This window comes from Enhydra lutris, unplaced genomic scaffold, assembly GCF_002288905.1.
Source record: "Enhydra lutris kenyoni isolate GAN:26980312 unplaced genomic scaffold, ASM228890v2 scaffoldscaffold55, whole genome shotgun sequence".
Taxonomy (NCBI): domain Eukaryota; kingdom Metazoa; phylum Chordata; class Mammalia; order Carnivora; family Mustelidae; genus Enhydra; species Enhydra lutris.
The window spans coordinates 418,196-438,961 of record NW_019154139.1 but is presented as its reverse complement, the minus strand read 5'-3'; the positions used below and the strand labels follow the sequence as shown (position 1 = coordinate 438,961).

At 63.7% G+C, this 20,766-nt stretch overlaps 1 protein-coding gene across 3 annotated transcripts in view; it reads right to left on the bottom strand.

Annotated features, from left to right (window-relative positions):
- The window catches only part of LOC111157476 (plexin B2), a 29,052-nt gene extending 9,779 nt beyond the window's left edge, over positions 1–19,273 (bottom strand). For 2 of the 3 annotated variants that reach the window (XM_022518894.1, XM_022518896.1), the window contains exons 1-8: positions 11,741–11,789; positions 7,770–7,822; positions 2,664–3,750; positions 2,024–2,206; positions 1,801–1,929; positions 1,117–1,217; positions 893–1,019; positions 423–576 (exon numbers count right to left, since the gene is read on the bottom strand). In XM_022518894.1, the coding sequence (XP_022374602.1) occupies positions 423–576; positions 893–1,019; positions 1,117–1,217; positions 1,801–1,929; positions 2,024–2,206; positions 2,664–3,737 (1,768 nt within the window). In that variant the 5' untranslated portion in view covers positions 3,738–3,750; positions 7,770–7,822; positions 11,741–11,789. Of the gene's footprint in view, positions 1–422; positions 577–892; positions 1,020–1,116; positions 1,218–1,800; positions 1,930–2,023; positions 2,207–2,663; positions 3,751–7,769; positions 7,823–11,740; positions 11,790–19,222 lie in introns of those variants that run through there. The other variant, XM_022518895.1, reaches the window with a different exon arrangement.
- Positions 19,274–20,766: the final 1,493 nt, after the last annotated feature.

Sequence of the window (20,766 nt, the reverse complement as noted above, 5' to 3'; positions counted from 1 at the left end):
GGGAGATCCCTGGTCTGCGACTCACACTGGGCTCAGCCAGGCCTGCCCGTGCTCTCAGAGCTCGGCTCCAGGGCCGGCTCCCAGGGCTCTGTGCTCCTCTACCCTCTCTCTGTCCCTGTAGGCACAAAGGCTCGTGGCTCCTCAGTGTCTGGGGCAGTGCACCTTCCAGGCCCTGCCTACACCAGGGAGCTGTCCTCAGAGCCCCAGCCATCTCAGGCCGGACAGGGCTGGGGAGGCGTGAGGGGCCTCTGCCTGGACAGCCAAGCCCAAAGCTGCGCACCCCTGTGGTGCCGAGAGCACAAGGCCCCTCTCCCACGGCTCCAGGGCCCTCCACCTCAATCGACCAAGGCAGGGGTGTCTCAGCCTCAGGCTGCACCGCTGGGACCAGAGGTGCCCACCCAGCAGCTGCATGGGGGCCTCACCTTGGCCGGGTGGCGTGTCAGGAATGGCATGTGGGGAGTTGCAGATGACGGCGTCCCCCTCCACGCGGGCTGGGTGCGCAGGTGAGTCACCGAAGAGGCACAGCAGTTCATCTTCCTCGCTCAGGGTCGGGAGGGGACTGACAGTCAGCTGCACCTGGGGAAGGGCGCGGCTCACACGAGGACCTCTCCGCGCAGGGTGCCTGTGCACGTCCTGCTCTCCAGCACTCCTGTGTGTGCATACGCTGATCCCTTGGAAAAGACTCCATCGCACCGGGAACGGGGCCCCCCAAGTCACAGGGGCCAGGGAACCCAACAAAGGAAAGGCTCCCTGTCCTCAGTCTCAGCGCCCAGAACCCAGGCCAGAGAGAGAGAGAACACGCCACGGTTCTCCCTGTGGACCCAACAGCCCCAGGCCAGCAGGAGCCCCGCCCCTGCCCAGCACCAGGGCCCTGCCCCACCGCACCACGCACCTCCCCCTGGGCACGCCGGCTCATGTTCTGTGGCTGGGCCCCGGTGATGGCTACACAGGACTCGTCCCGGCTCCACAGCCAGTGGCCACTCTCCTCGGCCCGTGAGCACTCGGCCCTCCTGGTGCATCTAGGGGGCAGGGGGTAGCTTCAGTCCTGGGCCCTGTCAGCCACACCCCCAGGCCCCCCGGGGCAGGGCTGAGAACCCCGGAGTCCTGGGCACTCACCGTCCCTCGATGACGCACCAGCCACAGTAGGGGTCCTGAGAGCTGTGACACTGTTCGCAGGTTGGGTAGCTCAGACAGTCCTGCACGGGGAACCGGAAAACCTGAGGGCAATAGGACGGTGAGTGAGAGGACAGCAGCCACGAGGGCCTGGCTCTCCGGCCCAGCTATTCCTGGGGTCATAGGCTTGACCCCACCTTCTCTCCGAGCTTTAGAAGCCTGATACCAGTGCAAGGCTTACTGGCGAGGGTCCAGAAGCAGCTGCCCTCCAGGCTCTGGTGGGCCTGCCCTGTGGCTATCGTCGGCCCAGGATAATGTGGGGTCCCAGCTGTGGTCCCTCCCCGTGCCAGCTCAGGCCCTTTACCCCACTCCCCTGAGAGAAACCGGGCCAACCTGGGTACTCCCAATACCAACTTGAAGGGCTCTTATACCAGCCCCCACAGTGGACTGGGGGGCCTCGCGCATGAGCTCTGTCTGAGCTCACAGGGCTGCACAGGCCCCTTCTGTCAGAATGGAACTGGGGCAGGGCCACAGACAAAAACGAGTTTCAGACAGAAGGAAGGCACTACGGAGACACGGGATTAACACGCCCACAGGAACTCTTCCCGTCCTCCTCCGCACCTCTCCAGGCTTCTGACAGTGGCCTGGACCACCGATGCCCCTCCCCCAGGGGCTGCAGAGGCCCACCTTGTCCTGGGTCATGGTGTAGAGAAAGGCCAGATCTGGGGACAGAACCAGGTCCCGCTTGATTCTCTTGTTGATCTCCACAAGGATGGAGCCGTACTCCGCAGAGCTGCCATCTGGGGCAAGGTACACCTGCGGGGGCAAGGGCAGGCGTGTGAGATGGGGGTCTTGCGTGGATGGCCCCCCCCAGGGAGCAGCCCAGCCCCAGCCCCAGCCCAGGCCTCACCTTGAGGACCCGGCCATCCGACGTGCCCAGGAAGGCAACAGTATGGCCATGCTCAGCGGTCACCACCACAGCCGTCAGGTTCAGGCCACGACGGTGCAGCACGGCCGTCGCTGTGAGTCCGTCTCTGCTACCCAGCGGGTAAGGCAGGTGCTCAGAGCCACAAGGGAAGCTCTCACTGGCGGCCTGTGGACCAGGGGTCAGCTCTGGGCACAGATCCCCCAGCTCTGGACGCCCTCCCTACGAGGGCTCCCAGGACATGCAGTCCCCACACATGTCCCCAGGGCCAAGGGCCACAATCAGGGACACCACCCAGGTAGGCACTGATGCACGCCCGACACCCAGGTTCCCTATCTCCTGGCTCAGTGCCCAGAGCCCAGGCCAGAGGGAGAGAACACGCCGCGGTTCTCCCCATGACCCAACAGCACCTGCCTGCTGGACTAGGCCGAGGGCAGGGAGGCAGACACCAGGAAGAAGCAGGGCCCACGGGTGGGACCCGACACAGTGACACGTCACACACACACACCCTGTCGCCGGGCCCTCCCGAGCAGGGGAGGGGCGACACACCCACGAGCAGCAACACACAGACCCACATGGACACAGGTTTGCCCGGCCTCTGTGAGAAGGTGCTGAGGCCACATACCGGCCCATGGCCGCCACACTGGATCTCGCCGTGGAAGGGCTTGTAGAAGGTGTCACGGCCCACGTCCCGGGTGCCTGTGTAGCAGGCGTTGCGGCTGGCCTCCATCTTGGCGTGAACCTCGTCCAGCGGGAACAGGCAGAGGCCTGCGCGGGGCCCCCCACCGCTCCGGCCGTCCCTGCTGAAGACGGCGTACAGCACCCTGCTGGCGCTCAGCCCGGCCACAGAGGCCGCCAAGCAGGTGCCGAAGGCCGGGGTCTGGGGCTCACTGGGGTCGAGGCACTCCAGGTCCATCTCCAGGTAGGAGTAATAGAAGGGGTCCTGTTTGCACATGCGAGCCAGGAGCGTGCGGTTTCGGGGCGGGTGCTTGTCCTGCTGGTTGAAGACGAAGAAAACGTAGAGACCGTCCTCAAAGGCGGCCACGAACTGCTGTGTGTTGGTGGACAGGTATCCGGCCTTGTAGGTGGCGTGGTCGGTATAGGCCTCGAAGGCCTCCCTGCCCTCGGCCCGGTCCAGCAGGCGGGTGCTCACAATGATGCCATTGTCGTGGGGCCCATTGCCTTTGCCCACGAACAGAACCCGCTCGCCACCGGGGCTCGTGGCGCTCACCAGCCCCACCGTGGCCACGCTCTCGTCGTTGCTGGCCACGAAGGACTTCTCGCCGCTGCCGTCCTCGTAGAAGAGGCGTGTGGAGATGTTGCTCAGGGCGCGCAGGGCACAGATCCCCTTGAAGAGGCTCCCGCACTCGACTAGGCGGTTCCCAGGTGGGTCGAGCAGCAGGAGCTGGTTGACGTTGTCGGTCTGAACGGCCTCGTGGCACTGACTCGGCTCAATGGGCGGCGTGCACTTCTTGTTGTCCAGGGCCGGGCCCGTGGTGGCCTGCTGCCGCAGCTGTAGGTCTGCGCTGAGCTGGTAGAGCGCGTTCACAGCCCCCGCATACAGCACGCCCGACGCCTCGTCCACAACCAGGTGGTTCAGCTCCGTGTCGCTGCGGAAGACGTCCAGCCTGCGGGGCCGCAGGCCCACCCCCGTGCCCACCAGGCCCAGCAGGGTCAGGGCCCAGAGCTGCAGAGCCATCACCCCTCACACCCTGGGGGGAGAGAGAAGGGTCAGGGGAGCCCGGGCCCGGAGGAGCCACCCAGTGCAGAGGACGCGTCCCCTCGAGGGTCTCTCTAGACCTGCCCGGGAAACTAGAACAAAGGCCAGTGGGGGTCAGGGCCGCAGAGGACGCGCCAGGAGTGCCCGGCCCTCCTCTGCCTTCCTCCACATCTGGCCAGGCCCACCTGCCCTCCTCCTCTCCAAGGAGACCGACTCCCAGTCCTTCTCAAGAGGTTCAACCTATAACCCAGCCTACCGACCAGAGCCCAGCCACCGCCATTAAGTAGGACAGGTACAGGGGTGGCTGCCCCCAGCACGGCCATGATCTCACCTCCTGGGTCTCAAAGCAGGCCCACCTCCCAGGGAACGGAACACCCCCTCTCTAGACAGTGTCTGGGCACTCACGCATGTGTCCGCCCCATACCTTGAGACCCCGGGGCTCCGTGAGCCCCAAGCACAAGCCCAGGCTGACAGGGCACAGGGCACACCCCTGCCTGACAGGTGACTTTCCACAGACGGGTCAACCTCAAGGGAGACAGAGGAAGCTGATGAAGAGGAGGAACCAAAGGTGTGGGTCAGCGAAGGCACATACACATTTTTTTTTTTTTTTAAGTAATCTCAACACCCAACATGGGGCTTAACTCACAAGCCCGAGGTCAAGACTTGCACACTCTTCTGACACACGCATTTACGCCAGCCCAGCCCTCCCTCCTCTAACCTCCGGGCTCACTCCCTCTGGTGAACCAGCAGGTTCCATCTGCCCTGCCTCCCCTCTCCCCAGGAGACCCTCAGGTGTGGGACCCTGGGAGGAGTTTCCAGAACCCACCAGCTCTCTGAGAGGGAGAGAGCTGGGAGTCTACAGGGGCACGCTGCCTGCAGGGCTGGGGCTGGGCGAGCCAGAGTGCAGCGGTCCCTCTGAGAACATGTTCCGATGTTCCCGCACGTATGCAGGCCTGCACATGTATCCATGTGTATGAGGGATGAGCTGCTAAAGCCATGGTGAGACCCAGTGTCCCCAAATTAGAGGACCCAGAGCATATGTGGCTCTCCCTCCCCGACTCAGGGACACAGGGATCTCTCGGAAACTCAGGCAGGGCCATTCTGCCTCTAGGCCTCTTCAACCTTGGGGCTATCCCAGACCTCCCAGCTTGCTGACCCTGCTCTGTCCTGGTCAGAACCCCCGGTACCACCCTCTGCTGGCACCCCCAAACTGTCCTCTCCAGATGCGGGCATGAGTGCTCACAGCTGTCATCCTCCCTGAGCATGCCCATGACTGGCATGACGCTTATGGCCATCTTGCATCTCCCTACGTCTGAGTGGGGCAGAGACGGCAGAAGGGACGGAGGGACCCACCCTGGTCTCCCAGACTCCCCAGAACAGCCCGCGCTGCGCTCACGGAGGAAGTGGTTCTCTCTCTGTGGCCTCCTTACACACCGCCTCCCTGGACACGCTCTTGCCTCTCTACTACCCTGCCGACATCCTGCCTTGCCACATGTTCTGTCCCTCTCTCCCAGGAAAGCAGAAAAGCATCTGCTCTGCTCCTTGGCCAGAGGAGACATTTCTCTGGAGCACTGGCTTCGGGCAAAGCTGTGTTTGATGGAATGATTCTTCCCTGAGTCTTCCGTCAAGCTGATGTCCTTCTCTGCTTGGGCCATGAGGAAGCCCCTGCCCAGCGTGGCTGTTCGCCATCCCCCTGGCATCCTGCCGTTCCGAGTATCCACAACCTTCCTCAAACCTCTTGAGGGAGTACAACCAAGAAGCAAGCACTGACAAATTCCTCTCTACCGCAGGGTCACGGCGGGGCTCCAGCCAGAGCAGAGTGGCTGGGGAAGACGCCCCCTCAGCAGGGCAGCCGCTGCCCCCGCGGAGAGCCCCTCCTTGTACTGGAGTGCAAAGCTCTTGCCTGGCCCCCAGCAACCACACCCATGGGTGAGCTGGAGGATGTCCAGAAAGGGAGACAGCAGGGACCTGGTAAGGAACCCCTGGCTGCCTGGGGCAGAAGGCTGGGCAGTACCAGGGTGAAGTGAAGGCGGCCCAAGGCAGGGCAGTAGCAGGAGAGCCAGGGAGACGCTCGGGGATTGAGTCCGGGACAGGAAGAGTTCACCAGCCCTTCAGGGCACCCCGCTGAATGGTGGGGGTCCCTTCTGCCCCTGCGGCTCCGGCAGGGAGGAGAGCACCATTTGGGAGGTCCCCAGGCGGGGAGCCTGACTGTCCCTGACCCTGAGACTGCGCAGAACCAGGCGCGCTAGGGCCTGGCCGCTGGCTCGGGCACCCGCGGGTACGGTCACTGCGGCCGTCCCTTCCCCCGTCCCTCCCCCGGAAGGGAAGGGCCCAAGGACCCGCCCCCTTGCCCATCCCCCCCCCCCCACCGCGCTGATCGTGGCGCGTCGGGGCCCAAAGTCCACTGAGTGGCGCCTGAGAGGGCGAAGGGGGTGTGGGCGTGGGCCTCCTGGCCCCTCGGCCTCCGGCCCAGGCTGACCCTCCCCCACCCGGCCCCACTCACCCGCATCCCCGAGTGGCTGCCGCGACCCCGGCCCCTCTCGGCTCCCACCCGCGTCCCCGAGTGGCCTCCGCGACCCCGGCCCCTCTTGGCTCCCACCCGCCTGCTGGAGCCCGGAATGAATGGAATGTTCCCGGGGCCCAGGGAGGGAGTGCAGGCGGGCGGGGACGGGGCGCGGAGGCGGGGGCGGAGCCCTGGCCACCCCAGCAGCAGTCGGACCCACGTGGGCCCAAGGAGCCCAGGGCCCCTCTGCTGGTCCACCCGCTGGCCCAGGACTTGAAGACATAGCTGACCCAGTGGGGGAACTCTTGGGGCACTCCTGTTCTGAAAAAGCTTGTCCTGGACCCTCCCTCGGTCTGGTCCTCTGCCCCAGAGCCCCCCAGGTCTGGCACACAGGAACTGTTCAACCAGTACTGGGTAGGGCATCAAGGAGAGCTGGCCCAGATCCCACCACCAGCATTAACACTGGCCCCGATGCCATGCAGCCCTCCGAGCCACCCTGTGCTGCCCACCACCCACACTCCTGCCCCAGGAACCCCAAGGTGGTGGACAGAGTGACTCAGATCCCAGTGTTCCAAACTCATCCCCACCCCAGACTGAGCCCAAGTCATCCAGGGTGGCAGGTGGGACCTGGGTCACACTCCAGAGGCAGCAGCTCCCCTCATCCACTTCCTGGATAAACAAAGCCTCAGGTGACCTGCCTGGCCAGGTCCCAGAGCAAAGGGTGACCCACCTGACTGGGGAGGTCAAGCCACGGTGCGGGAGGCGCCAGGCGCAGCGGCAAAACTTCCTGCCGCTAGTGTTCCTAGAGTTCCTGGAACGGGCGCTTCCTGTTTTGAAGGCAGCCCCAGGACCCCTGGCTCACCGGGACTGGCGGGGATTTCCTTAAGGGCATCAGACGGCCTTCTTCCTGGCTGAAGCCTGGAGGTGCACTTCCAAAAAGTTGCACAGACTCTGGCCTGTTGCTGGCCCAGAACAATGTCTGGACAGGCACTCCTACCCCAAGCCTGAATTCCCAATCCTGTGCTCCAGAATCCAGCTCTCCTGCAAGTCCCACTGTAGAGCCTGCCCTCCCAAGGAAAGCTTGGTCTCAGAGAGCTGGGGGCAGGGGGTGGGGGGACTGGCTGGCAGTGGCTCCCATGGCAGGACACCTGGTTTGGGGATTTTAGTTTTGTTTTAAGATTTATTTGAGAGAGAGAGAGACTGCACACACACGCTTGGGGAGGACAGAGGAGGAGGGACAGTGCCAAGCAGACTCCGAGCTGAGCACAGAGCCTGACATAAGGCTCAATCTCACAACCCTGAGATCGTGACCTGAGCTGAAATCCAGAGTCAGAGGCTCAATTGACTGAGCCACCCAGGCATCCCAGGGCACTTGGGATTGTGCACACTGGGCCCAGTCAGACCAGAGCCTCAGGGTCACCACCCACACCCAGTGGAAGGCCCCCAGCCTGTCTGTGTGGCTGTAGTCCCCCACTGCCTTCCCCAGGTGGGGCCCAGCCTCCACTCACCGAGGCTCCAGTAGTCCAGCTCAGTCTCTGCTCTGGGCCAGCATCAAGATTGTCTAGGAAGCAAAGGAGCAACAGCGGTCTCACCACAAGCCTGGCCTGCCTCTAGCCGCCTCCTCTGCTCCATGTCTGGGGGATGGGGAGCAGCTGCAGTGATCCCACCTGGCACCTGCCGTCCTTGAGCAGGAGACCCCCAACACCTTCTGCCTCCTCCACCCTGCCCCCATCACAGTCCCTCCCTCAAACACCAGCCTCTGGGTCCCTTAGTCCAGCATCCCAATGCACACAAACCCACTTGGCCTTTCCAGGACATAGGCCTGACACATCCCTCACTCCATTCAAAAAGGCCCGGGGAAGAAAAGGGTGAGAACAGTTCCCTTTCATTAAAAGTATGTTGGTACCAGCTGTCTTTTTCAAACTAAGTATATATATATTTGATTAAACAGTAAATTGCTTTCTGAAAAATAAGTTCTACTTACTAGCTGTGTGACCCTGGGCAAGTTACTTCTCTCTGCCTTACTTCCCCATCTGGAAAACGGAGACAGTCACAGCGAACTCCCCCCAGAGTTTGCAAGGACTACAGGACGCGGTCCAGAAAGCCCCAGGAGAGCCTGTTCCTCTGTAGCACTCAGTGAAGCTCGCTACTGTAGCCGATCATCTTCCAGAAACACCCAAGTCTATCTGCCTAGGAGGCCTGTCCAAGGATACTTCTTGGCGTGGTTGAGGATGATGAAAATGTAACCATCACCCAGCTGCCAACCAGAGTACCCCCCAACCCCCGCAAACAAACAAACAAAACAAACAAAACAACAACCAGGCCCACACAGGGGGTGGTCCATGCTGAGTCCCACAGAGCCTAGACATGTCAGGGATGGCCATGTGTCTCCATGGGCCTGTGTGTGGACATCAGTTTAACTGCTGAGAAGTTCTAGAAGCTTTCTTTCAAACTGAAAATAGTAAAGCCTGGGGGCAAGGAGGAAGGGACTGGGTTAGCAAAATAACTTCATTAACCAATTTTTGAAATTTTTTTAGTGGGATATATTCACATATTTCCTAAATAAGAAGGGGTATGTACCTAATGATAACGACTGCCTTCCCCCCTCCAAACACACACACAAGCCCACCCCCTCCAGCTCCACTCTGCTTTAGGATATGGCTTTCTGGACTCAGCCATCTTTCCAGGCCGATCCCAGACCCTCCCCACATCCAAGCTTCAGCCACTCCTGCACTCCGACTATGGCTCCCAGACTGGCTGCTCCCCACCCCTTGCCACTGTCCCTCCAACACCTTCTCCACAAGGCCCAGGCCCTTCCCATCCCCATCCCACACTGTCCTGGGCAGGACCTATGGCAGATCCAAGGGAGACCAGCTGGGTCAATGAGGGCAGGGCAGCACACATCTGAGTGCAGGCCGAGGGGTTCAGGGCCCTGGATGCAGGGATGAGGGACGTCCGTCTGCCACAGGGACTGAACACAGCCTTTGGGAAAGGAGCAAGGGCCACTCCACAGGCAAATTCAGGGGCTAAACCCCTGGGCAGTCTCTTGAGAAAGTGGGGGCTGGCCTGGCCTGGAGGCTGTGACCGGCGCAGGTGGAAACTGCACTGGGGTCCACAGCACACAGGCCTCCCCCCTGAAGGGACAGTATGCCAGCCTCCACGTGCCCGATGCCTGCTGCCTGAACCTCCTCTGTCTAGCCTCTGAACTTCAACCCATGGCATGACTTAATCCCCAGCCCCCAGGCAGGGTGGTGTGTGTGTGTGCTTGTCTGCTGCGGGCCTCCAGGGACCTAACTTCCGTGACCCACTGACCATGCTGGGTCCTACTCTCAGACCCTCCCAGAGGCGGCCCATTGATTTCTTCTCCCAACATCAGGCTCCTCCAGCCAAAACCTCTTGCAGAATGAAACCTGGATCCCTCCAAGTCCTGGGGCCTTTCCGAACTCAAGGATGCCTCTCTCAACCACCCAGTGCTGCCCCCAGCTTCTCCCAGCTTGTCCGTCTGTCTCCCAACAGCCAGGCTTTCTCGCCTCTCAGAAGGCCACTCCCACTTCCCTCAGAAGGCAGCCACTCTTCTGTGCAACCGCAGGCCACTGAGGCCATGGCTAGCCCTCCAACCCCACAGTCACACACCTCCAACACTGCCACACGGAAGGGCCTCAAGAGCATAACTCTGGAGCCAGACTTCTGGCTCTTATTTTTAAGTTCTCTCTACGCCCACCATAGGACTCTAACTCACAACCCTGAGATCAAGAGTTGTATGCTCCACCCACTGAGCTAGCCAGGTGCCTCTGGAGCCAGCTCTCTGTTGGTTTCTCTCTTGGTCATGTGGGTTAGTTACTAAGCTACACCATGCAACTGTTTCCCCATGTAAAACGGAGGTGATCACAACATCGATCTCCGTGAACTGTCGCAAAGTGTAAGCAAATCCATGTGTGGAAATCCCACAGCTGTGCCTACAGTAGTGGGGGTAGTCTGGGGGCCTCTGTGATGTCTCCCCCACACCTCGCCCAGAAAACTACCCATCCCTCAGAATCTCGAGACACCCACCCTGACCTGGCCCTGTGGGACAGTCACTCCTGCTGTGGGGTCTACCGTCCGCTGATTGGCCTACCAGGAACACATCTGAACACAGGAGCTGGCCGGATTGGCACCTGCGGGCCTGAGTGGGGTCAACCAGGAAGCTGGTGGTGTCACAAATGGAGGGGCTGAACACACAGGCGCCCCTGCAGCTGATCCCCAAGCCTGACACAGGGCGCTAGTTCCTCCCCCAAGCCAGAGCGCTGACAGGAGACAGGCACTGTGCGGGTGGGGGGCAGGCCTCCCCCCATACCTGCCCCGGAGCAGGAAGCAGTGTGAGTCTCTTTCAGAGGGCTCCCTGTGGTTCCCCACAGGTTCCAGCTTCCTCTGAGCCAAGGACATAGGGTGCCTGCATGGGCAGGTTCTGCACCCCCCACCCCAAGAAAGGTCAACAGAAGGCCCCTAAGGAGGAAGGGGGCCTGTCAGCCTCCCCCTCCCCTCCAGCCCTCAGCCCCACCTGGGGGAAGGCTCTGTCTGGGGAATGCGCCCAAGCCGTGCTTCCTCCCAGGCCACCGCGCTCTAATAAACACAGACTTCATCAGAACCACACAGCCCCCAGGCCCAGCAGACCGTGGGGTCCAGCTTGGGGGTTGACCCCCGCGGGGCCAGCCAGCTTGTGGGCTCCTGAAAGGTACCCGGATGCGGCTGGGATAGGACAAGAGGGACAGAAGAGAGGCCCAGGGACCAAAACGAGGGCTCAGGCACAAGCAGACATGGAGAGAGGGAGGATCTGGGGGGAGATTCAGGGCCAGGTGGGGACAGATACCGCCGACCGCGTCCTCCCCGCGGGCCCACCATGGGGGCGTCCTGGCGCCGTGCGGAGGGCCCCGGGAACCCCCAGTCGGGCGGGGAGCCAGCCTCTGGGCGCCACGTGAGGAGCCAGGAGCCGCCCCTCCCCCGCCGGGCAGCTGGCAGCCAGGGGACCAGGCCGCAACGCTCCCGACGAAGATGCAAATCTGCAATTAGCGCGAGCGTTAAACAAATCAGGGGAAACAAAACAGGCCGAAGCGCCGGCAAATCCGAGCCTCGGCTGTTTGCAAAACAAGCGCGAGGGAGGGGCGCGGCGGCGGCGGCGGGTACCTGCCCCGGACCCGGGCTCCCAGGACGCCCCGCGCCCCCCGCCGTCCTGCGCGCCCGGCCACGCCCTCCCGGTGACCCGAGTCGGAGGTCGGCGGGGGGTGGGGGGCGGGGGGGTGTTGGGAACCGCCCTGGCTCGTCCCCGCCGGTCCCCGGAGCCCGCCGGTCACCCGGGAACGGCCCCGCGCCCCGCGGACACCCTCGGCGGGGAGCACGTGGGCGGCGCGCGAGTCTCACGGGGACCCCAGGACGCGCCGCGGGTCGGACAATGACGGCGGCGGCGGTCACGTGGGCACCGGAGCAGCCGCCGCGGAGCGCTCACCTGGCGTCGGGCTCAGCCCAGCGCACGGCCGGCCATTACCTGCCTTAGGCTCAGGCCCGGGGCTCGGCCTCCCCCCTCGCCGCCGGCCCGTCACGCACCACCCTGGCCCTGGCGGCGGCCCGCGTGACCCCGACCCGGGCGAAGGCTGAGCGCTCCGGGCGCAGGCACCTAGGGCAGGGGTGGGGCGTGGTGGGGCGGGGCGGGGCTCTAGGGACAGACTGACGTCGCAGACCCAGACTTGCGTCAGCGCCACCAGAACCTCCCACAGGACCCCTCTTCACCAGCCCTGGCTCCTGGGGCCAGGTTCCTACCTGCCTAGACTGTGGCCCGACTGCCCACCCCCAGCCTGGGTTGGGGGCAGTGACCAGCCACCCGAAGTCTGGACTCTGGCTCCCGGCCTTAAGTCGCCACTGGCTGGTGGCAGTAAGGAGGTCACAGGCCCAGAACCCAGGGCTAAGGAGAGTGTGCCCAGAGAAACCCCAGCCCCTTCTGCTCCCAGCCCCCTCCCACCAGCCTCCCACTCAGGCTTCTGATGCTCCGGTCCCCACCCCCCCCATCCCCAGCATCGAAGTCACTGCTCAGCAACTCTAAGGTCGGAGGTCACCATCACCAGGGGTGTCTGCACTCAGCCCGTGCCCTCTGGCGTCTCTTGCTCAAGAGAGCCTGGGCGTGTGTGCTCCAGCCCCGACCCTGTCTGTCCCTCGTGACTGTCCGCGTACACTGGGATCCCCGTGCTGTCGGCGAGCTGGCCACTCTCTGGCCCCACTCACTGCCCCTAACCCTGTGGCCAGAGGGCTCAGAAAAACCCAAGAACAGAGTTTCAGTAAATGACACTGCGTGGACCCTGCCGCAGGCAGCAGTCCCTGCCTCCTTGGCCTCCCAGGCCCTCAGGACAGGGGTGGGATCTGTTAGGTTCTGATGCCTCCCCGCTGAGTCCCAGCTACCTTGACCCTCCCTGGGCATGCTTAGGCCCCTCTGGGGTTGCCTCAGGTCTCTCCTCTGCACAGCAGTCCTTGAATCAGAACACTCCACGACTCAACACTCCAATAACAGCCCTGTGCTCCAGGGGAGCCCAGGCTGGGGCCTGCTGGCCTGTCCCATCTGCTTGGCCCAGAGCCCCAAACAGCCTCCTGTGTGCCCCAACCGCGGTGTGCTGGGGACCCGGGACTGCACCTCCGTGCCCGGCTCGCACGTGGCCTCAGTTAGTACGTGGGCCAAACCCTCGCCCAGAGGCCCGTGTGGACACCCTCCTGAGGTAACTCTCCAGCGGCCAGTCTATGACAGGACTGAGAGAGAGAAAGAGGGCTTGAGAGACGGGGACGGGCAGAATAAAGGCTGGGCCAGCTGGGGGTCGGACACTGCGGGATGCCCAGAGCACAGGCAAAGTCTCCAGCCACCCCCCAGGGGAAGAAGCGCAGCTCAGACGGCCGTGCAGACGCAGATGGCCCCACGTGAGCAGCCCCGTCGTCCGAGCTGGAAGAGGCTGAGGGCAGTCCTGTGGGCCTTTGGGGCTCAGGGACAGGCGGAGCCACTGGTTCTGATGTCTGGCCTACCGTCCCCTGCCCACCCCCTGGCCCTGCTCCCACTCATTTCCCCACTGCAGGGCCCCTCCCTGCTGACTGGATGCTGCAGGCCCGGAGAGCAACTCCTGGCGGCCGCAGCTGGCCCAGGACGGCCCCCACCCAGAGCCCCCTCCGTGGGCTGTGTGCAGGAGGCGGGAGTGGGCGTGGGGGGCGGACGGGTGAGGGCCTGAGCAAGCGAGGAGTAGGCAAGACCTGTAATCTCCCCGTCAGTCTGCCAGCACCGCGGCGGCCACCCCAGTCCCGCCTCCCCGATCACTACCGAACCCCATAATTAGCCTGGGGCACTGTGCCAAACCGGCAAACCAGCCCCCACTCACACACGTGACCACACAGGAGCAGGCACACATGTCTGCGATGCCAGTGAAGGACCTTGCCAACACCCCGCGAGCGTCCCCAGGATGAACAGGCCATGGGAAGTCCCCCAGACTCCAGCTCTTGGGCTGTGAGAGGCTGTGTGCGGGAGGAGTCTTGCGGGCCCCAGCACTGGGGTAGCCCAGGCTGCCCAGAGGGAGCAAGAGGGCTGGCAGAGCTGGGCAGGCCTGGAGCTGGCCTGGAGAGTGGGACCACGTGCGGGAGCGGGGTGGCAGGGGGGTGGCCATCTACGCAGGTACAGGGAACGGCTCCAGGCTGCCTGCCGCCACTCGAGCGTCCCGTCTAGGTGAGGCTGGGGGCCTGGCAGGATGCACAATGCTTGGGTGCTGGGCAGGGTCTGGGGCCAGACTAAAGGTGGAGCAGTAGCCAGAACCCCACAAAAGCAAATAGTCAGGGTCTGGGGAGGGCAGAGGGCCTAGGAGTCCCCAGTAAGGAAATGCTCCAGGTCAGAGCAAGGCGGGGTGGGGTGATGTGATGCAGGTGTCGGGAGGCAAGCCCGGCCTGACTGGTTGGGGCAGGGCGGGGGGTGGGGGGGCTGTCCTCCCTGGGACGCACCCAGGAAGGAGGCCCAGCTGCCTGCGGCCAAGTCCAGCCCCTTCAGCTCAGCAAGGTGCTGAGCCAGTGGTCAGACCAGGGGCCACCTCCAGCACTGCCGGGCCGGCCCCCCTTCTTCTCCTTGGCCTCCCATCCCCAATCCTGACATCCCTTCCTGGTTCCTGAGGTCCCTCCTGATGCCAAGAGCGGGAGGAGCAGGCCAGCCCTTCAGGCTTCCTGGCCCCCGTGCGGAGCATGTCCAAGAGAAGGGCAGGTGGACCGCGCTGGCTCCCTGCCCCCCACCACCCACCATCACTCAGCCCTGCCAACTCGCTCAGCTTGACTTAAAATGGCTGCTCCTACTTGCTGGGCAGGAGGGGCTGCCCTAGCTTCTCCACGGAAGGCCTCACCTCAGGCAGTGTCCTGTGGCCTGGTGCTCCTCCAAAGCAAGCATCAGCTCAGAAATCACCCTGGAATGGGGGTGGGGGCCTAGAATCCACGGGCAGCCCAGAGCCCCACCTCTCCATAGCCGGGTCCCCATCACCCCTGGAGCGCCACCTCATGGCCTCTGAACTGCAAGTGCCACAGGTCCCCTTGCACCCAAGAGCCATGCAGCCTGTCTGTCCGCCTGTTCCCGGGCCCCTGCCGGCACCCCTCCTCCCAGCACTAGGACCCCGCTGAGAACAGCACTCTCTGCCCTGGTCTCTCAGGACCTCAGGTCAGCTTCCGCCTCTGGCCTCCCGCAGCCAGCTTGGGCCCCAGTGGCACCCCCCAACAAGGCCCCATCCAACGCCTGGCCCATGACCTGCACAGGTGGCACACTAGCTCAGGGGACACAGACCAGAGTAGAGGGCCAGCCAGAATGGCCTCGGGGGCAGATGCCCCTCCCCTGCTGCTCTGTTGACACAGTGGCGTCCTGAGAGACTAACCATCAAACCCTCTTCTCTTTCTTGATTTTCCTGAAAAGGGGTCCAGTGGGGACAGTGCTGGGCACAGAGATCTGAGCTCCCCACTGGGCCTCTCCATCTCAAGCCTCACATGGGAACTGCTGGGCAGCTCTGCCAGAGGTACCAGGGGCCTCAACTGCAAGGGTTTGGTGTCTGTACCGGAACGTGACCTGTCCAGGGCAGGGCTGATGGCAGAGCTGAGGTCAGAACACAGGCTGCACCCAAAAGGCTTCCATCTCCTTCCCTGTGGCCCTGGGGCCAGGAGTCACCTGCCATGATGACGGGAGACTGCCAGGCTTCAGCAGCTGTGCCCCTCAGAGGCTGAGGCAATGGGTGTGGGCGCCGAGCCAGGCCCTGCCTCCAGATGCCACCCACTCCCAGCCTGGGGTGAGACCCTCTCACCCCCACCCAGAGATACCAGGCACTCGGGTGGACCGGCGCCCACCACCCTGGGAAGCAGCAGTGAGTGGCCCACTCTCTGTGCTGGCAAGGGGAGCTGAGATGTGGGCAGATTGGGTGGGGAGACCACAGAGAGACAAAGTGGGAAAGAGAAGCCCAGCTCCAGGCACGGGCCAGCCCTTCAAGTATCCCTGCGACCAGCCTGGTCTCCATCGGTGGCTACACCAGGCTCCCTCCAGGGGCCTGGGTCCAGTCACTGTCACGAGTCTGTGATCAACCACAGAGCAGAGGACTTGGACCCACCTCGGTGGCCCTGCAGGCAGGACAGCAAAGGGCTGGTGCAGCCCTTCAAATGCTCTGCCCCAGGTGACCCCCTGAGGCGCCATGAGCTGTGTAGGGCCTGACCCTGGGCTGGCTGGGACAGGGTTCCTGCCTGGGCAGCTGAGGGGACCCGGCCCTCCTGGCCTTGCAGCAGAGAGAAGCACGAGCTTGCCAGGAGATGTGAAACTGCAGAGGAGAAGGGTGTGCAGGGACCCCAGGAGAAAGGAGAAGCTCCCGCGGTGACCACACCCACCGCCCCCGGGAACTGCCCCCACCCCACCAGTCAATTATGGGCCCCCGATCCCGCCCCCTCAGCCGGTAATTTGAGTCCAAAGACAATTAGCCACAGGCTGGCCCCGCCCCGCCCCACAGCCCCACCCCAAACACAAACACCCGGCAGGCTCTGGAGGCGGGACTCTGCCCGGCCCCACCCTCAGCCAGGGCCTCGCCCCCAGGGAGCCCCCAGGGAAGCCCATCCACCCCCCAGGTTGTGGCCAGGGGACCACCGCAGCCCCCCTAAATGGCCTTGTGCTCCGGCGGGTCTGCCCTGCTCACCTCCCCTGCCTCCCCCAGCCGCGCACCTGCGTCCAAGGCAGGCTCTGGACACAGGAGGCTCCTCAAATGCGAGGAAAAGCTCATTCCCCCCCTTCCCCCCAAGGGAGGCCGGCCGCCTGCAGAACCAGAGGACTCACAGCAGACAGCCCTCAGTGGCGGAGGGCGCCACTCTTCGGGGTGGCCCTGCCCGGAGCAGAGAAGGGGCCACAGGTGCTGGCCCCTGCAGCCTCTCCCTACCAGTGCACCCCAGCCCACACCCAGCGTCCCAGGGGGAACTTCGTCTCTGGGCCCAGGACATGGGTTTGAGGCAGGGAAGAGGATGCTATGTTTCCAGAGTGGCCTCAGTCCCAGGATGGCTTAAGTGCCCGCAACCGTGCCCTCCTGGGGAAGGTGGGCGTATGCCATATGGACCCCTCCCCAGGCTGCCAGCCCACCCCAGTGCCGTCCAATCCAATCTCTTCTGCTCCACTCCCCTGGGCTAGGGCCAGGATCCTGGGTTTCCTGCACTCTGGCCAAGCTGCCGGCTCTTGAGTCTCCAATGTGGTCCCCACCGGGACTGCAGGGCACATGGCTTGTGGGCACACTCAGACACAAGCCCAGGGAGCCCACACAGGGGAGACAGCATCCCAGACAGCTCCTCACAAGGACCCATTAATAATGCTCTGATCTCTTCACCTGGGGAGCACGTCACTTGGCTAGACTGTCAGAGGGGCAGGGTGGGGGGTTAGGAAGGTGGCTTGAGGTCCAGCCTGAGAAGACTCCAGGGCCTTACCCTGAGCAATCCAAGTCACACCCCTACCTGCTCTCCGTCCTCCCTGGGAAGTACCAGGTGTGAGTAACTCACCAAGGCGTGTCCCTGAAGCTGGCTATGAGGGCAGCCTCGGAGGCCTTCAGGTCATAGTCCTAAACCTTCTGGAGTTGAAGGGGTTCCCTGTCTGGGTCCTTAGCCCAGGCCCTGAGGACAGGATCTAGGGCCCCTCCACCCCTGCGGCCTCCCATGGAGGGGCCTGGGTCCACTCCAGGCTAACTAGGCAGGGCCAGCTAGGGCAGTCTGCGATCTCCAACCCAAGGGTGACGTGTCCCCTCCCACCCCGCCGTGGACCGGTCTGAGCAGCCTTGGGAGGTGGCGGAGCTGCCCAGACTTGCCCGGCCCTCCCTCCCGGTGCTCTCAGCCCTCAGCCCCGGAAATGGATCCCTCTCCCAGGGCCGCAGCCTCCCCCCTTGGGTGGCTGGACACGGCTGGATAACCCAAAATAATTCCTTCTTGGCAGAAGGCCGGCGGGGGAGGGGGGACTTACATTCCAAACCCTTGTTTTTCTCAGTAACTTCCCTCCCCTCCTGGGGAAGGAACCCCTGGCCAGATCTCAGGCCTACCAGAGGGGCCCCCTCCTTAGGCCAAGATGCCCCGCCCCCCCCCCCCCCCCGACTCAGTAAGTATGCTGGGAAGAGGTGGGAGGCTCATATCTGTGGAGCCCACCTGTCTGTCCTTAATCTTCTCTGGGAATTCCTGAAAGCTGACACACCACAAAAAATACCCAGCAGGCTCAGCCTGGGTGACGCTGGCCATCCCTCCTAGGGACCCTCACCTCAGGACAGAGGATGGCCTCTCTCAGACGGCAATTCCAGGCCGGGCCAGGGTAACATCTGGGCATGAGGCAAGCAGCACCCTCCGACCCTCCTGCTCCCCCACTCTCCACCGGGCCCACCTGAAGTCAGACAGAGACGAGGGAGCTCCCCCAAGGGAAGCACAGGCCAGAAAACCCTCCAAGCCTCAAAATATTCCACTAGCTTTGGGGCCCAACTGTGCCCCAATCCTGAGCACTGCCACAGGCCACAGTGGACACAGATAGACCCTTTCCTTCCTTTTCCAAGTTGCTGGAAAGAGATGCTTCAGTGACGTGGCAGGAAGCTTCAGGGCTCTTGAGTTCGGGAACCCCAGAAATCTGCTAATCAGCCTGAACACAGAGCGGGTGGTAAGAGCCCAGCCAGGAGGGCTTCCCGCAGGAGGAATCATGAAGAGGTGTAGGGTCAGAGGGTGAGGGGAAAGCCCAGGCACGGAGTATGTCCCCAGACCCACACAGTTCTGAGACCTTCTTGGCTCCAGGAGATCTACCTCAATGCAACACCAATAAAGCAAATGAGGAACCGCCTTAGCAGGCCCCGTGGAGAAGCAGGCAGGCCCCGGCGACCAGAACTAAGCGCCCTTAGACTCACCCTGGAACCCTTGCTCCCACTTTCTACACCCAGCCCAGCACAGACCAGGGAGATCCCAGGGTGGTCCTTACAAGGAGCCCCCGCGGGTGTGGAGGAAGAGTGCCGCTAAGCCCCGACTGCCGACTGCCGGTCCACCCCCCTGGGGAAGCCTGGGCTCAGCCACCCCGAACTGCTGCTGGATTGGGGGCAGGCGGGTGGGGGCCCCGAGCTCTTGCACAACAGGGACAATTGCAGCCCTGCCCACGGATCTCGGAGTCGGGGGAGGTGGGAGGCATGGGCGGGTAGGGACGATCGGGAACCAGAAGGGGTCCCAGGGACTCTCGGCTGGGCCAGGCCTGTACCTCCCCCCAACTCGCCCGAGCGCCGCGGGCCTCGCCGGCCACCTGGAAGTGTCCAGGGCACACGGACTGCGGCAGAGGCCCGATCGCCGTCCGCGGACCGGCAGCTGCCCCGGGTCCCCCGCGCGCAAAGCGAGCAGACTGAAAAGGGGCGGCGCTGATGCCGAAGCCCCCGACTCGCGCGGGCCCAACGTAGGCCCTGTACCCCCACCGCGGTACCTGCACGTCCGCCGCCGAGGCTCGATGGCGCCCGGGCCGCGATCGGCGCTGCGCTCCGGCCCGCGCGGCTGCCATGGAGACGGGCCTTTGTGTGGCCGAGGAGGGGCCGGAGCGCGCGGGAGCAGCGGCCCCGCCCCCAATGGCGAGAGGGGGAGGGCGGGGAGAGCCGGGTAGAGGAGAGAGAGGGAGGCGGCGGAGGCGGCGGAGGAGGGAGGGGCGGGCAGGGAGGAGGGGAGAGTGGGGAAGGAGGGTAGGGCGCTCCCCGCGCGTGCCTGGCGCCCCGAGGCCACGGTGAGCCCGCCGCGTTGCGGGGTAGGTTCGGCCGGGTTCGGGCCCAGGTTCGCGACGGGCAGCACGCGCCCCTGGGCTGGGCACCACCCTGGGAGCACCCCGAGCCACACCTGCCCCAGCCAACTCGCGGTTCCGACACTGTCGAGCCCCAGGGCCCTCACCAGATTGGGTTCAGGCCTGCCACATCCCTGGCGCGGGGGCTGCTGTGCCCTGACCAGTTGCCAGGAGCCTCACCCCCCACCTCTTAGGGTTAGAGGAGCACCTGCTGACTCCCAGAGGTCTTTGGGGACCGCCCCCAGGACCAGCACCAGGGGTGTCTGCCTTGACTGGAAAAGGTGTGGGCCCTTCCGTGGGGCCCACGGTCCTGGGAGCTCTTGCTGCCCCTCAGAGGAGTCTCCAGTCACAGGATGGGGGGCGAGGTGGTGAGCAGCAGCTGGGGACCCATGGAAGACAAGGGACTAGTTCCTGAACCCTACCCAGCACTCCTACACCAGGATGCCCCCCCCACCCCCTCCTTGAAGACTGTTCACTTCCTCTTGTCCCCTCCACACCCTCCAGCATCTCCTCCCCTTCAGCTCCTCCACCCGGAGACCTGCAAGAGGTCTGGAGGCCTTAGGAGCATGTCCCTCAGTTCTCCCAGCACCTCTGCCCGCCAACCCCAGCCAAGCAGGCCAAACCTCCTCTCCTTCAGCCCCGAACCACACTTTACACCAAGGCCCACCCAATCCCCACTGTAGAGGACCCCTAAAGTTACCAGAGTCTGACAAGAGCACTGACTTTTTGTTGTTTTAATCAAAAGAGGAAGTTAAAAGACAAGCATTGTCACTGAAAGACATTTTAATGCCAGAAATGTGGGAAGGCCACTCTCCCAGACTAAAAGGGAATCTTTAAATAAAGCACAGGAAGCAAGGGGGTGAAGACTGTCCTTCCTGTTCCTGGTGGGGCTGACGCATCCCCACGGCCACACACAGCCCCTCTAAACGCAGGAAGCCTCACCGACCAAGTACAACACCCTTTCGGACCAGCTAGCTCCTGCCTCTGTGGGCCCCTGCCCTCGGGCTCCAATCAGGGTGAGGGCAGGAGGGCCTTATCCGTCGGCCCCTCCCTCCTCACCCCTCACTGGCTGCTGCGACCGGCCGCTGGGGGACAAAACTCAGCCAACCCAGAGCTGGCCTGGTCCTAGGAGGGAACAGGGGCCTTGTGGGGGAGAGATGGAGCCGTGAGACTTCATGCAGGGCTCCCACAGAGCCCCC